General features: G+C 53.9%; 1 protein-coding gene across 1 annotated transcript; it reads left to right on the top strand.

Annotated features, from left to right (window-relative positions):
• Positions 1-5,693: 5,693 nt before the first annotated feature.
• KRT84 (keratin 84) lies at positions 5,694-15,470 on the top strand. The gene is made up of 9 exons (XM_014847461.3): positions 5,694-7,689; positions 8,857-9,065; positions 9,681-9,741; positions 10,233-10,328; positions 11,250-11,414; positions 11,568-11,693; positions 12,215-12,435; positions 12,895-12,926; positions 14,310-15,470. Exons 1-9 carry the CDS (start codon positions 7,168-7,170, stop codon positions 14,603-14,605), a joined length of 1,728 nt encoding a protein of 575 aa, XP_014702947.3. The 5' UTR covers positions 5,694-7,167; the 3' UTR covers positions 14,606-15,470.
• The last annotated feature ends 1,177 nt before the right edge of the window (positions 15,471-16,647 follow it).

The following is a 16,647-nucleotide window of genomic DNA, read 5'->3' as shown; positions in this document are numbered from 1 at the left end:
AAGTGAAGACACGCATCTGCACAAAAACCTGTAGGTGAATGGTCACAGCAGCACTGCTCACAGTAGCCAAAAGGTGGAAACAACCCAAATGTCCATTGACGGATGACTGGATAATCGAAATGTAGTATATCCATGCAGTGGACTATGATTCAGCCCTGGAAAGGAATGGCGTGCTGACACGGTTACGACACAGACGAACCCGAAAACACTATGCTGAATGAAAGCAGAAAGACACAAAAACCCATACTCTGCGATTCCCTTCACATGCAAGACCAGAACAGGGAAATCTGCAGAGACAGAAAGCAGACCAGTGGTTGCTTAGGGCTGGAGGGAAGGGAAGACAGGGTGAGGTAGAGGAACGAGGTGATAGCTCAGGGTTTCTCCTCAGGAGGATGATGACTGTGGTGGATGGTTGCACATATCTGGGAAAATACTAAACCACTGAATTGTACATTTTCAATGAATGATATGGTATGTGAATTATATCTCAATAATGCTGTTTAAAGAAGATGGGGCCAGGGGCTGGCCCCGTGGCCGAGTGGTTAAGTTCGCGCGCTCCGCTGCAGGCGGCCCAGTGTTTCGTTGGTTTGAATCCTGGGTGCGGACATGGCACTGCTCGTCAGACCACGCTGAGGCAGCGTCCCACATGCCACAACTAGAAGAACCCACAACGAAGAATACACAACTATGTACCGGGGGGCTTTGGGGAAAAAAAGGAAAAAATAAAATCTTTAAAAAAAAAAATAAAGAAGATGGGGCCCTGGCCCCTGTCCATACTCATGAGGCTGACAGCCCTGCAGGGAATACAGACCTGGAACAGGAAATTACAGGTGCGGGGACAGTTGTGAAGGGGGACATAACCGAGGGTCCCACCCTAGTCACGGGCGTCAGGAAGGTCCCCAGGAAGGGGGGCAGGCCAGCTGGGTCCTGAAGGACAGCAGAACTTAGCAGAAGGAAGCAGGAGGTTCCAGGCTAGGGGATCGGTGGCTGTGAGCCAGAGTGCACGGTGCCTGCCCCGGTGAACATCCGTGATTCCAGGGCTTCAAGTCCACATGCAGGGAAGGAGCGGGTGGAACAATGGGGCCTCACAGCCTCAGCTCCCACTTGAAGCTGGGTCACTCTGGACCTGGCCCTGGAGCCAGCTAAGTTCCTTGCTGATTAATAACTCAAAGCTCCGAAAACTACAAGGATGCTCTGGCCCGGGCAAAAACAGAGAGATTCCATAGACCACCCAGTTCTGCCCCACAGATGACAACCTGAGCCCGGAACAGCCTATGGGATAAAGGAGGAGAGGGAGGGAGGATCGGCTTGGCCATGAGCCCTGCAGAACTTCCCGTTTCTGAGTGTCCAGGCCCTGGGGAGGGGCGGCTGTCTGGAACCTTCCACTAGGCATGACTCATCCCAACAGTGGGGGCGCCCCAGCTCCATCCTGGACACAGGCTCAGGGGCCTGGGCACCCCCCCTCCAGGGCTTCCACCTGGGGATCCCCCTCCTTTCTGGGCAGCAGTGCCCCCATTCTCCCTCCGTCCCCAGGGAGGAGGTGACTCGAGGCAGGCGGGACAAAAGTGCCTCCTGGTGGTGGCCTGGTTCACACTCCATTCACCTGGGCAAACATCCCCTGAGCTCCTCACGAGGCCTGCCCCACGCCCAGTGCTGGGATCCAGGGAGGGGCATGGTCAGGCCCGGCCTCCTGGCCTTGGGGAGGAAGGGAGACCGTCTGCCTGAAGCCAGAGCCTCAGTGCCTTCCGCTTCATCCAAATCCTGCCCCTTCCAGAGCGCCCCCGTGAGGACAGATGAGGAACAGCGAGGAGGCCTGGGGAAGGCTGGAAGACCCGGCTGGGACCTCCTTGTTTCTGTCTCTCCCCGCAGAATCTCTCCCATTTCCTCGTCCCTCTTCTGACCCGGGGCCTCTCTTCTCCCCGCGTGGCTCTTCTTTGCCGCACTGCCCTCTCCCTCAGGTCCCCTCTGCCTCTGCCCCCAGAGGCCCTTGGTCTGCGGGATCCCTTCCTCATCCCAGTTCCTTCAGTGGCCCCGGGCGCACCCCCGACTGCCACTCTCCACTCAGGACTCAGATTGTGGGAAACGGCTTCAGAAATGGCACTGTGGGCAGAGGAGGGGGCACTTAGCATCGCCGAGTCTGAGAGAAGGAGAGGGCTGCGCCCCAGCAGCCGCCCCAGCATCTAAATGCCACACCGGGCACCCATCGGCACCCAAAAAGGTCTGTTGAAGCAAACAGACCTTCCCTGTTCCAGGAGCAAGATTTTCACCCTGGACAGGTGACGGCTGTGTGGGCAATGCGAGAAATTTAGGTTAAACCTGAAAAAAATCATCCTGCCTGGAAGGGTGGGGCTGGGCCCAACAACTTTGTCCGTCCTGGGACGTGCTGGGATTCCATCCAAGCGTCATTCGTCCGAGAGGGCAGACGGCTGGAGGGCCTACGCAGGGGTGGACTCAGCCTCTCCCCACCGCCCCCCTCCTTCTGGGGACTCCGGAGCTTCCCTTCCCCAGAGACAGGTCTCAGCATGAACACCTCCCAGTGAGCGCCTCTCTCAGCACAGACTTGTCCCGGAGCAAGACGGAAACACTCTGAAGAAGGCGTCCTTTAGGAAAGCCTTCTCTCAGCACCTGGGGTTTCCTGTCACTCTCCCTCCTTCCCACGGGTGCGCGCGCGCGCACACACACACACACACACACACACACACTCGCAGCCACAGCTTTGTGCCCGGTGTTCCCAGACGCTGCTTAACCAACCAGGACAGGGCCCCGCCCCCACCCCCGCCTCCCCGCCCCGCCCCGCCCCTCCCCTCCCCACCCCTCCCCTCCCCTCCCCTCGTCAGCCGTTCTTCCTCCTCCCCGCTAGGCAGACAGCATCCCCATGAGCCAGCAGCTGTCCTGCGGTGGCCCGGTGAAGCCTGTCGCTGGGCGCAGCCGGCAGATCTGGGGGTGACAACAGGAAGAAGAAACTGTCAGGGCAGCAAAACCTCCACCCGGTGTTTCCAGGGCAACTCCTTCCCCCTCCCCACCTGCCACCCCTAGTAAGTGACGGTGCTATGCATCACCTGGCGAAATAATGCCTCAGAACTGAAAACTGCTGATGGTGGTGCCTCATCCCAGAGCAGAGGTTACGCTTGACTGGTCCCAATTACCCAGCCTGGTCAGGGTTGGAGGAAACCGAGACAGGTTAGGGACAGCCCCAGGAATGGCTGATGGGTAATGAATGCCACAGCTGCGGGCTCAGGAGGGAGGTGGGGTGCCGGAGGGGAGCAGGGCCCACTGCTTAGAAGTGAAGGGAGGGTTGTGCACAAGAGAGGGGAAGGGGCAGAGAGAAGGAGAGAGGGAGGGAGGGAGGAAAGAGAGCGAGGGGAGGAAATGGACAACAAGAACCATGCCAGGCCCACGCAGTGTGCACCGCAAACACTTTCATAGTTAATCCTCACTGTACAGACGTGGCTCACTTAATGACAGGCTACGCTCTGAGAAACGCATCGTTAGGCGATTTTGTCATTGTGCAAACATCATAGCGTGTACTCACACAAACCTGGATAGTCTAGCCTCCTACACAGCTAGGCTGCACGGTACTAACCCTATGGGTCTACTGTCGTATGTGCAGTCCCTCGCTGACAGAAGTGTCGTGCTGTGGCGTGTGACTGTACCTCGACGTAGGTATCATTCCACTTTACAGACGAGGAAGCTGAGGCTTAGAGAAGTTAAGCAGCTCCCCCAGGTCATCATGTACCGTGGAGGGGAGCGTTTGCTGACTAACATTGTTCAGAGGGGCTGGTGCACAGTGATAATGAAAAGCAGACCGATGTTCAGTTGGTTGTATTATTGTGTTTAAATGCTCTCAGACAAGCCCCCTTATCGCCTGTGCCCAGAGCAGAGCCCTGACACCACCCTGCCGTCCAAGGTAACCCTGCTGGCAGGTAGGAAAACTGGGATTGAACCCGGTCCGTGAGACTCAGAGGGCCATGTCACTTCTTCCGCCCTCGGCCAGGCACACTCCACTCACTGGAGTTCCTCCTGCTCCCCTCCCCCTTCACCTCCACAGGGGCCTTGGGGCCCCTTCCCAGTCTCCTGGATCCCCTTGCCTGGCGTTGGTGGAGGGGATGCCTTTTCGTCCAGCAGCCCAAGAGGCCAGAGCTGGAGGGCAAAGAGGGTTGGTCCTCTGTGAGCACTTGAGTTCCTGCACCGCGATCATCCTCAGGCCCATTCCTCTCCATTTTGGAGACTAGAGACTTCTCTTCCCGAAAGATCTGTGAAACCTAGAGCCAGAATTCCTCTTCTTTTTCATCCCTGCTCCTTTCTCCCCTTTTCCCTCCTGCTTTTAATCTTTGCAGTGTGTTCATTCATTCAGTAAAGCTACATAGCCCGCCCACCTCGTGGCCCCGCTCTGCTGAGCACTGGGAACACGGGAAGAACAAAGCACACAACCATGCCTGCCTTCTGGAGCCTGTGCCCCAGCCGGGGAGGGCAGGCAGGGAACAAGCAAGCGGGCAGGAGAGGCTCTCTGATGGCGAGAACTGCTAAGAAGGGGAAGAAGCAGGGAGCGGGATGTGGGGTGTATGGGGGAGGGGCTTTAAATAGGGGGTGACGTATGAACGAAGACCTGGAAGAATTAAGGGACCTGGGCTTGCAGTTATCTGAGGAAAAAGAGTTCCCAGCAGAGAAACCAACAGGTGGGAAAGTGTCCCGGGCAGGAGTTCTCCTGCCCGTCTGATGGACAGCCAAGCGCCCAGGGTGGCTAGGGTGGGGTGACAGTGGGATGGATAGAGGTGAAGGGAGGGGGGAGAGACTCTGTCGAGTCCTGTATGGCATTTACTCTGAGTGAAATGGGAAACCCCTGGAGGGGTTCGAGCACGGAAATGACATGATCTAACGTGTTTTAAAAGGATCACTCTGACTATGGTGTTAAGAAAAGACTGAAGGGGTAAAGGAGGAGGCAGGGCACCTGGCTGGAGGTCACTTGAACTGCCCCCATGAGAAAGGAGGGGCTCGGGCCAATGTGGTAGCAGTGGGGGTGGTGAGAAGCAGTAGGAGTCCAGATACCTTTTGATGGTAGGATTTTCCAGTGCAGTAAATGTGGGATATGGAATAACAGGAATAAAGGATGACTCCCAGATTTTTGGCCTAAGCTACTGCAGGGATAGTGGCAAGTGGAACAAACTTAGTAGGAACAATTAGGAGAACGGTTTTGGATCTGTTAAGGTTGAGATGCCTATTTGACATCCGAATAGAAATGTTGATCAAAATATACATGTGGAGCACAGAGGGAATGTCCAGGATGGAAATATGCCTTGGCAGTCATCAGTGGATAGATAGTATTTAAAGTCATGAGGTTGTACGATGTCACCAAGGGAAAGAGTGTAGATAAAGATGTGAACAGGTCCAGGGGCTGAGCCCAAGGATGCTGTGGAGTGGAGAGGTTGGAGATATGAGGAGAAACTGGCTAAGAAGACTGAAAAGAAGCAGCCAGTAATGGCAAGAAAATCAGGAAAGCAGGATGCCTAGAAACCAAAAAAGAGGGTGTTCCAAGGAAAAGGAAATGATCAACTAGTCATGTCAAATAGTCAAACAGTGCTGATCAGTTAAATGAGGGCTAGAACAGACCACTGAATTTAGCAACATGAAGGTCACCGGTAACCTTCACAAGCAGTCTTCCCTTAATATCATTTTTCTACTTCTTCCCCCTTTAGACATACACCTGATAGCTGGGTCTATGAAAAATAGTAGTAAACCAGGAACAGAGGGAAACTTCCTCAACGAGTATCTACAAAACAACCTACAACTAACATCATACTTAATGGTGAGAAACTTGAAGCTTTCTCAAGAAATCAGGACTAAGCGAAGAGGTCCCCTCTCACCACTGCTTTTCAACATTGTCCTGGAAGTCCTGGCTAATGCAATAAGACAAGAAAAGGAGATAAAAGTTATAGAGATTGGGAAGGAAGGAAATAGTGAAGATGTGAGCTGATCCAAAGTACTCATCCCCTTCCAAGGGTCCAGTCAAACACGAGCTCCCCAGGCACAAGACAGGTGGGACGAGCCACGTCACACACTAGAACAGAAAAGGTAAACAGCAGCCTGCCATATTGATAATACCCAGTTACTTAGAACTTTTCGTTTTCTATCTGCTTTTTGTCTCTCTATCCTAACCAACAATTCATCAACAATTCAAGGAACCTACATAGACCAGACTACAGATCAGCCCTAAATTGTATGTGGGGTGCTCAAAATCATGTGGCTAACTTTCCACACAGACACATGGCCAAATTATTGACACGCTTTGGCCCCAAATTATGCCACAAAAGTGTTGAGTGGCAGAAGTCCTCTGGATTAATATTCCGCCACCACCGTGAGGATAGAGACTCTCGTTTTTATCTCTGTACCCTCAGTACCAGGCACAGTGCCTGGGACAGAGTAGGCACCTGATGATTGGTGAATGAATGAATGAATCTCCTTTGAGTGTCTCAAATCAGAGATGTGTCTACAGTAACCCAAAGAGCTTTACTGAAGATTCAACTCTTACATAAACAGCCAAAGAAGCTCATGGAGGATAGATGAAACACTGCCAAAGGTTTCTGGATTTTTTAACCCATCTACAGAGATGCATTAAACTGTATTCTCACCATATCATTTCTTACTCAGAGCTGTGCAGGCCCCGTCCCTCTCCTGCACACCCTCTATCTATTTAGGGGGTTCTATCTGTAGATGCGTCCTTTGCTAGCCTCTTGCTGGAGCTGTTACCACCCTAACTTTCTGGTGGTTAGCCACACTTGCAGTGAAAAAATCTATTGGATTTATGGCTAAAGCAAATTAACGTCCCCATAATGGCAATTGTGGTGGACTTGTGGGAAACAATAGGACCATAATATTTATGTGTTTATGTGTTTTTAATGTTTATAGGTTTGATGTTATAGCCCTGATCCTGAGGAGTATAGGTGTGTCTGTGATTAGCTCATTGCTGAGGAGGTTATAGGCTTGAAGAGTTTCTGCTAACTCCCCAAGCTCATAAATGCTGCCAAATGGCTTTTTTCGTTTTTATGGGGCCAGTCCTCAGGTCCCCACACACATAAAAGGGGTGAGAGGGATCCACTAGCCTCAGAGGACTCCCAGCTCCCGCTCGCCCCACTCTGCGATCACACCTCTGCTCTCATCCAGGAAGCCACCATGTCTTGCCGCTCCTACCGAGTCAGCTCTTGCCGCCGTGTGGGCAACTTCAGCTCTTGCTCAGCAGGGACCCTCCCCAACCTGAACCGCTTCCAGGCCAGCTCTGTCTCCTGCAGGAGTGGGCCAAGCTTCCGGGGCGTCGGCGGCTTTGGCAGTCGGAGCGTCATCACCCTTGGATCATGCTCACCCCGGATGGCGGCTGTAGGCCCTCATCCCATCCGCTGTGGAGTCGGCTTTGGTGCTGGCAGTGGGGTGGCCTTTGGCTTTGGTGATGGCATTGGTGCTGGTCTGGGGTGTGGGGTCAGCAGTGGCCTTGGCTATGGCTTCGGCGGCCCTGGCTTTGGCTACAGAGTTGGAGGATTTGGCATCCCGGCGGCTCCATCTATCACAGCAGTGACTGTTAACCAGAGCCTGCTGACCCCCCTCAACCTGGAGATTGACCCCAATGCCCAGAGGGTGAAGAGGGATGAGAAGGAGCAAATCAAGACCCTCAACAACAAATTTGCCTCCTTCATCGACAAGGTACCTATGACAGTTCAGTCTCTGGATCTGGATGATGAGAGCTAAAATGTACTGGGGTGCTGGGACATTGACCTTGACCCCAGATCCTTCAGGTGTCAACCAAAGGCGTTGCAGTATGGTTTCTGGGTGGCTCTGCTGCAGAGCAAGGACAAGCCTGAGGAGAGGCTGTGCAGTGGGATAGACTAAGACAGTGGTTGTGTCTTCTGGAGGAAAGCGGAACACCCATCCAAGTCTGAGGGTCTCCGGACAAACTAAGACCCGCCACCTAGTCACTTAGAAATATCCCCCAAACAGGCTAGAGACATTAGGACTTTGGCCAGGTGTTGGCTGGGATATGTTTAAAGCTTTTATCCTTGAGGTCTTCATGCTTTTCTTGAGGTTTTCATAGTTTCTGAGGTTGGGTGGCCACATCTGTTCAGGCTTAGGAAAGTGGTGAATGGAGCTGAGTGATTTTTGTACAAAACAAAGAATTCAATCACCCAAGATTCAGCTAAATTGCCTGGAATGAGGGAAAGAGTTAGGCACCACCTCGGGTAGTCCCTGATCTTCAGGCTGATGAGAAGACCAGTGATGTGGAACTGACGTCCCACAAACCACGTCTCCGTGGGGCAGGAATGTGGTGATTGTGTCAGAGAATAGAAACTAACCTTTGTGAGCTTCAGTTTCCTCATCTATAAACGAGGGTTGGAGCAAATGCTCTCCAGTTTCTCCTCCAAGCCTACAAGTCTCAGCTGACGGAATATCTGGGATGGTGGGGATGACTTACGAGCTGAGAATTCCCACTCCCTAATGCCGCATCCCACCCCATATGTACTTTACTCTGCTCCTCATTCCTGCCAGGGATTGTTGACATCAGCTTTTAGATAGAGGCAAAACCCCAGCCCAGGCAGAATCAGTCTCTCCAACTTCGCGGTGAACTGGCTTATACCCTTCTCAGAAGGTAGAAGGGGAAATGGTACTGAAGTGCTTTGGTTTGAAAGGCTCTGTTTGTAGCTAATCCTGGCTGAGCATGAGGAGGACTCACAGACCTGCTCTTCCAGCTCCTACTGGAGAGAACGATGTCAACACACGGTTGAGAGTCATCTCTAGCCAACTCAAGTACAGGTCAATATGTAGATGACCCTATCAAGCTGTTCAATCACTATTTCTTTGCCCCCGTGGATTTAGGTGCGGTTTCTGGAACAGCAGAATAAGCTCCTAGAGACCAAGTGGAGCTTCCTCCAAGAGCAGAAATGTGCCAAGAGCAACCTGGAGCCCCTCTTCGAGAACTACATCACCAGCCTGCAGAGGCAGCTGGACGTAGTGACCAGCGAACAGGCCCGGTTCGAGGCTGAGAGGAACCACCTGCAAGATGTCCTTGAGGGTTTCAAGAAGAAGTGAGTGGCATCTAACTGCCCTGACCAAGGACGGGCATGGGCTCCTCCCCAAAGCAGCAGCCAAGCTCAGAGGAGAGGAGCTGGAAGGATCAGGGTTGAATGCGGGTTTCAGTCCCCAGCCTGGAGACAGGGGTGGGGGCCGTGATGTGTGGAGGAGGAGGAGAAGGCTGTCCATGGGTCCTGAAGAGAAAGGAGATTTGCAATTGGGCATTGTTTGTCCCTAATCCTGCCTGTGGGAATGGGTAGTTGACCCCAGAAAAAGGAACCCTTTGATTTTGAGAACACTGCCCAGGTTCAGCAATGAGTTGGGTCCTGCTTCCTCTATGGTCAAGCACAATGACCCTAAGTCTTCTCCAGCAGAGGAGCATAGCAGTGGTCCAGATTTTCAGACCCCCACATCCAGTTGGAGAAAGTAAAAGGGATTTGGAGAAACTGAGGGCCACTGGCTCATAAAGATCTTAAAGATGGGACAGAGCGGAGGATAGCGTATAGGTGGCAACAGGGCGCCATGCTTCTGGGTGGGGCAGAGAGGGCAGAAGAGGCTCACTGTGGAGCTGGGAGTAATTGGCTCTCAGTTCAGGGCAAGAACCCACTCTCTTAATCCTTGTCATCCAGGTATGAAGAGGAAGTAGGATTCCGCGCCAATGCCGAGAATGAGTTTGTGGCTCTGAAGAAGGTAAGAGAGAGCGACAGAGCCGATTAGACTCCTCCTCCAGACAGGCAAATGTTCTCAAGACACCCAGGAGACTGCCCGGGAAGCCCTGTGGAGTCTGGGATCACTCACACAGAGTGGAACCCCTAAAAGCACAACAGGCTCCCTTAGAAGTTCTGATTCAACCTCGGATTATTTAGGATCAGATCTTCGTGAAGCAGAGGTCTGAAGAGAGGACATTTTAAGAATCTTGGATTATCCAGATTCTCCTCACCTCTAAATAAGCATCAGGGAATGTCCAGCAGCCCCTGGGGGAGTTTTCAAGCTGTAGTGGGGAGAAGAACAGGAGTCACTAAGCTGCATTTCCACCCAATGCCTTCACCACCCATCCCAAAGCTTGGCCTGGCCCTGTGGGGATTGGCCTGATCTTCCCACCCACCTCTGGACCCTGCCAATGGGGGACGGTGAAGCAGTGCACAGGTAATGAGCACTTCATCCTTCTCTCTCTCATGCAGGATGTGGATGCAGCTTTCTTAAACAAGGCTGACCTAGAGGCCAACGTGGACACCCTAATTCAGGAAATCGACTTCCTGAAAACCCTCTACATGGCGGTAAGGGCTCCTCCCCTCTGAGCCATCCAAGGAGATCAGTGCTTGGCCCGGACACCCGGGGAGCTTCCTCTGGACTGGCCTGTTTTCTAACATTTGGTGTCATGCATCTTGCCTCCCACCCAAATCCATGTCCCCTATGTGTCGATGTGTCTACAGGTGGAGAAGTGAGGTAAGCAGGCTTCTCAGCAGCCTGACTCAGGTCTATGAATATACTCCTTGGATCTATGATCTGCCTCCTTGCTGGCCAATCAAAGACTGGAGTCTAGGAATGTCTAGACTTCCTATCTGCTGAGAAGACTCTGGAAAACTGATTTGCTAGGAGATATAAGAAAAATTGCATTTGACCTGATTAGCCAAAAGAACTTGCTCTCTTTTGCTCCCTAAGTGGTCCGTTTGGTCTGGGGCAGACCCTGCCAGAGTTGAATGCCTGGCTCTGAGTGGAAAGGCTGAAAAAGCTCCTCTGGAGCCCTCACCTCACAGGCCAGTTCCAAGACCCCCAGTTCTATTAAGGACTTGGGATATAGGAACTCCTAGACCACCATGTCCTAAAATATTGTCAGCTCTCAATGATCTATGACCAGCACAGCCACTTTGAAGATAAGCCAAAGAGGAGTTTAAGCCCCAGCATGGCTCTCATCCCTCCTCCGAGGCCCCAGGCCCGCCTGGCCTTAATAGTCACCTAAGCAAAGTTGGGGGTTAAAGCAAGGTCTCCAAGTATATAAGAAATGTTTAAAGTCAAAGAGAAATGGTTCTCCGTCATCTCTTTCTTTGCCCTGGGTTTGGATAGTCTGCTCCATTGCTTTGGTCTGAACAAGTGAGCAATGCTCTCTGCTCTTGACACTGCATCCTGGGGACACTATACAGAGTCCTGGACACTGAGGGGATTCTGAGTCCCTCTCTCTTGCTGATCCTCCGACACAGGAAATCCAGTTGCTGCAGTCACACATCTCAGAGACATCGGTCATCGTGAAGATGGACAACAGCAGAGACCTGGACCTTGACGGGATCATTGCCGAAATCAAGGCCCAGTATGAAGAGGTTGCCAGGCGAAGTCGGGCTGATGCTGAGGCCTGGTACCAGACCAAGGTGGGCAGGGGCGCTGGGAAGGGGTGTAGCAGCCCTGGGTAAGACTCGAGTACTGCGGAGTGGACTCAGTGAAGGTCTGAGGCCCCCAACTCAGTTGGGGATGTAGTCTTGACCCAACCTTTGAAACCTCGGAACATCTTCTCTCCCCCCCAGTATGAAGAGATGCGGGTGACAGCTGGCCAACACTGTGACAACCTGCGCAATACACGGGATGAGATCAATGAGCTGACTCGCCTGATCCAGCGGCTGAAGGCGGAGATCGAGCACGCTAAGGCTCAGGTGGGCAAAGGAGAGGAGAGAAAGCCCCAAAGGGAGGACAGGCAGGGCCCCCAAGCTTTGGGGAGCCCCAAGTCTGAAGACATGGGGAGACCACCAAGACCCAGGATCAAAGGAATTGAGGGATTAGTCCAGGAAGACTTCCTGGAGGAGGAAAATGTGAAAGGGAAGGAGTCTCCCATATAGAAGGAAAGGCTGGGGCCAACTTAGAGAGGCAGGTGAAGCAGAAAGAATAGCTTTACTCTCTGGACCCCATGGGTCTTGGAGTAGCAGAAATCAGGAAGTATAAAATCAGTGGGGATGGAAACAGCAGAAAAGCAATGCCCTACCCGCTAGCGACCTCGAACTATAGCATCACAATCCCGCAGAAAGCAGCCACCGTGGGCTCCATCCCTGTCTTGGCACCAGGCTGTGTCCCCACCAACAGAGGCCAGTGTTTCTAGCCTCTCCCCCCACCCCCCGCCCCCGGGGTTCCCCTAGTCCCTGCTAAAGCCCACCTGCCAACTGCCCCCTCCCCCTGGCAGCGGGTCAAGCTGGAGGCCGCGGTGGCCCAGGCGGAGCAGCAGGGTGAGGCAGCCCTCAACGACGCCAAGGGCAAGCTGGCAGATCTGGAGGGAGCGCTGCAGCAGGCCAAGCAGGACATGGCGCGGCAGCTGCGCGAGTACCAGGAGCTCATGAACGCCAAGCTGGGCCTGGACATCGAGATCGCCACCTACAGGCGCCTGCTGGAGGGCGAGGAGATCCGGTGAGCGCTCTCAGGGCAGCGGGAGGGCTAGGGGTCAGACTCAGACACCGCGAGAGACTAAGTGGGGGAGGGGCCCAGGTGAATCTCTGAAATAAGCGGTCTCTGGAGGTGACAGTAGCTTTTCTGCCCTTGGCAGGGTTTTAGAAGAATGCTGGAGGTCTGTGCCTGCTGAACCCAAGTTTGAGGACAGGCTGCCCCAGAATCCTAAGGAGTTTTTCTTGATTGGTTAGCTGATTAGAAATAATAGTAATAACACACTTCCTGAAATATCTTGATTCAACAGCTTTGGGGTAGGGTCTAGGAACACGTAGTTTTTCAAAGCTCCCCAGAAGCTTGTATGGCCAGGGGTGAGAGCCACTGGTCCACACTGTCCACTCAGCGGAAAAGCCCTTCTGAGAGCAAGCAGGTTTCCAGGGAAGAACCCCCACTGTGAGCTGACTTGTTTCTTTCTCTCTCCAGGATCTGCGAAGGTGTTGGACCAGTAAACATATGTAAGAAACTTAAGTCTTTTCCTCTTCCCATTTATCTCCTGGAGCCCTTCCAATTTCCTTTAAACTCAGGCCCACCTTGGGATCAGGAGCCCATGGCTGGGCTGGCTGTGACAGTCAGGGGAGCAGGGACCACCTTGGGCCCTGGACAGGGAGCATCCCCTTAGCCCAGGTCTGAGATCTCCGCAGAGCCCGCCTTCCCCAGAGCTAAGCGATGGCGAGGGTTTGCAGGCTTATTGGTGGGAGAGGGTTCCGGAAGAGAGGCAGCCTTTTTGCTTTGAGTGGCTTTGCCCTTCAAGGGCGAAGGCCAGGGAGGGAAGTGAAAGGCCTGTGCCAAGGAGTTCCCCGACGCCCACCCCCTGAGATGGCGAGGGATGGGACAAGGCTGAGCAGAAGTCCCCCGGCTGCTGCCAGGCAGAGCATGCTGTGCTGGGCACTGCCGGGTGGGGACACAGAGAAGGCGAGCCCCAGCCCTGCTCCCTAGAATTGCAGTCTTCTTGATAAGATGAGTCCTATCCATTGTCTGCCTAATCCTCAGAGCCCGGAGGTCGGGGTGGGGGGGGGGGGGGGGGTGCCTAGGCATTGGTGCATCTCCCTTTTGCTAATTCGGAGAAAATACGGGAATTGCCAGAAGTCGCAAAGCTAGTCAGTGGCACAGCCAGAAGTCAAACCCAGATTTCTGACCCCAATCACAAATATATGCAGATGTGTGGTGAAACTGAGGCCTAAGCTGGGTGGTTAGATGGTCAGAGCTTCATGTGGTCAGAGGACAGCACCACAGAGACGGGGAAGCCGCAAGGAATGGCTTTCTGCAGAAGGTCAAGCTTGAGTGGAGGTCACAGGTGGCGAGAAGGATTCTGGGAAGAAGAGGGGGGGCCCCTCCACAGGCGGGGCATGTCTAAGCGAAATTTAGTCGGATTAGGGTCCCGAGGCATGGAGGTGTGCCCAGTAGAGACCACAGGGCTACAGAGCAGAGCCATCAGCGGCTGAACAGAACTGACGAGGACTCTTGGAGGGGCAACGTGGGGAGCACCAAGGGGCTCGATATAACTGGGAGAGAAGCCCGGGGCTTTACCCGGGCTACTGCTCCAGCTGTCTGGAAAGTCCAGCTCAGGCCTCCCTCAGACCACCCAGCCACAAATAAATGATAGTCAGCAGATAGCTGTATGCAAACACCTGGGGAATTGGGTGAATTCTTCCATTTTAATCTGAGTGTTTGACATTACTGGAGTCACAGCCTTTGAGGCACCGAGACAAGAGAAGGGAAAGTAGGCACTGACTGTGTAGAAATAAGGACCCCCTGGGGCCACCAGTCCTGCCTCCCCTCCCCCGCAGCAGGGAGCATGGGGACATGGCAGCCCCACTGATGGTTTCTTCCTCCCGCAGCCGTGAGCAGCTCCCGGGGCGGCGTGGTATGCGGGCCTGAGTCCCTGGTCACCAGCTCCACCCTCTCGCGCAGTGGGCTCACCTTCTCCAGCGGCAGCAGCATCCGGTCCAGTGGCGACCTGCTGAGCACTGGCTCCCGGGGGTGCTCGGTGCTGGTGGGCGACGCCTGCGCCCCCAGTGTCCCCTGCCCGCTGCCCACCGAGGGGGGCTTCAGCAGCTGTAGCGGGGGCCGCAGCAGCCGCAGCTCCAGTGTCCGCTTCGTGACCACCACCACCTCGCGCAGAACCAAATATTGAGATGCAAGCCCCAGCCAGCCACCGCCCAGAGAAGAACCAGCTCAATGTCTCCTGCTTCTGTCCCCAAAGCGCCTGGACTCTGAGCCCGAGGGGTCTCCAGCTACCCCCACTCCTGCCAGGAAGTCACATTCAGCTCTCCTTCCCCGCCCCAAGGGCTGCTCTGCCTGGCCACCATCCTCTGGGGGGATTTTGTCGCCAGCTAAGCACTCCATCCACAGCACCCCCTAGACGGGCTTCTCCCTGACTCCCAATTTCCTTTCTTTGGATCACTCCCCACCATCCAGCTAACAGCATCAAGAAATGCAGATTCAATACAATTACCAAAATCAGGGCGCCAGGGGAAAAAGGAACCGTTCAAAGCCAAAAAGAATGTGTTTGGGCACCACCACCATCCATGGCTTTGGAGCAACTTGGAAACTGGAGAGTTGACCGTCCACACCGCGGGCACCCTTAGCCCACTGTCCTTTGCTTCCTTCCTCTTCCTTTCCTTGGCAGGAGAAGGTTCTTTCCTTCTCTTCCTGACCCAGAAGGACCCACAGTCCTCGGTGGCCCAAAGGATCCCTAAGTCCCCTGAGATGGTTCTTCTCCGAGCGGCGTATGTCCTGGCTGCTTCTCTTCCTGGGTTGTTGGCTTAACTCTGGCATGTGTGTCCACGAGGCGGGTGGCGTGCTGGTGGAGAGGTGGGCTCTGCAACGCTCGGGCTGCCCCGCCCTGTTGTGGTGTGCGGGAGGCCCAGCCCTGGCTGCTGCCGGAGGGTTTCTGTCTGTACCCTCCAGGAAGGCCTGGGGTGGGTGAGGGGCCTGTTTGTACTGCTCTCTGTGTTCCTGGGTTTTCAATAAACTTGCCAAGCTCACATCGCTAGGACTCCGGTCTGTCCTTCTGGATCACACTGGGAAGGGGAGAGATTGCCTCCTACACTCACCAGGCCACCCCACTGGGGACTTGCAAAGGGCAGAGGCTAGTGTCCTGGGCACCGGGGAGGCGCTGAGGAAAGAGGGCTCAGGCCCCTCCCCAGAGGGGCTCACAGTTCAGCAAGGGAGAGGAGGCACAGGCAAAGGCTCTGAACAAGGGCTGAGCAGCCACCTTCTCTCCAGACACGGCCCTACACCCCGTAGGTACCCTCCTCCTGACCAAGGGAAACCCTTCCACCTGTTCCCCAGGTCCCACCTCCCCCTACCCAGTTCCACTGGGATCATTGCAGGCGCCTCCTCATCTTTCTGTCTCCACTCTTGTCCGCATCCAACTCATTCACCATGATGCTGCTAGAGAGGTCTTTCTCACACAGAAAACTGATGATAGCTCTCCTCTGCTTAGAGCCCTCAGTGGCTCCCTATTGCCTTCCAGAAGTAGCCCAAACTTCTTAATATGCCATATGAGCCCTTGGTGATGGGCTCATGCATTCCCACCCCCTGCCTTCCCCACCCCCACCATGCACCCCGCTTTCGGCCTCTCACCCTTTACTCGTTCATCCAACAAACGCTTGATTAGCACTTGCTGTATTAGCCAGGCATGATGCTGGGAAACTGCAGAGAGTAAGACTGGGTCCTTGCCCTCAAAGAGCTTAGACTCAGGCCTGATGGACATGCCAGTAAACAAGCATTTATGACTTGATACACTAATTGCTGTGTTAAGAGTAGAATCAATGTGAGCCAGCCCTGAAGGCCTAGTGGTTAAAGTTTGACATTCACCGCTTCAGTAGCCCAGGTACATTTCCTGGTGAGGGAACCACACCACCCATCAGCCAGTTGCCATGCTGTGGCAGCGGCTCACACAAAAGGACTTACAGCTAGGATATACAAGCATGCACTGGGGCTTTGGGGAGGGAAAAAAAAAAAAAGAGGAAGACTGGCAGCAGATGTTAGCTCAGGGTGAATCTTTACCTACAAAAAAAAAAAAGAATTAAAAAAAAAAGAAGAGTAGAATCAATGCTGCTGTGCACAGAGGAGGCCCAACCCAGATGTAGGCATCCTTAAAAGCTTCCTGGAGGATGTGATGTCACCGCATAGATGTGAAGGATAAGGAATTAGCCTTACTAAGCAAAG

The sequence above is a fragment of the Equus asinus genome, chromosome 22 (assembly GCF_041296235.1).
Source record: "Equus asinus isolate D_3611 breed Donkey chromosome 22, EquAss-T2T_v2, whole genome shotgun sequence".
Classification (NCBI taxonomy): domain Eukaryota; kingdom Metazoa; phylum Chordata; class Mammalia; order Perissodactyla; family Equidae; genus Equus; species Equus asinus.
The sequence above is the reverse complement of the archived record's forward strand: the minus strand, read 5'-3'. Positions and strand labels throughout refer to the sequence as shown.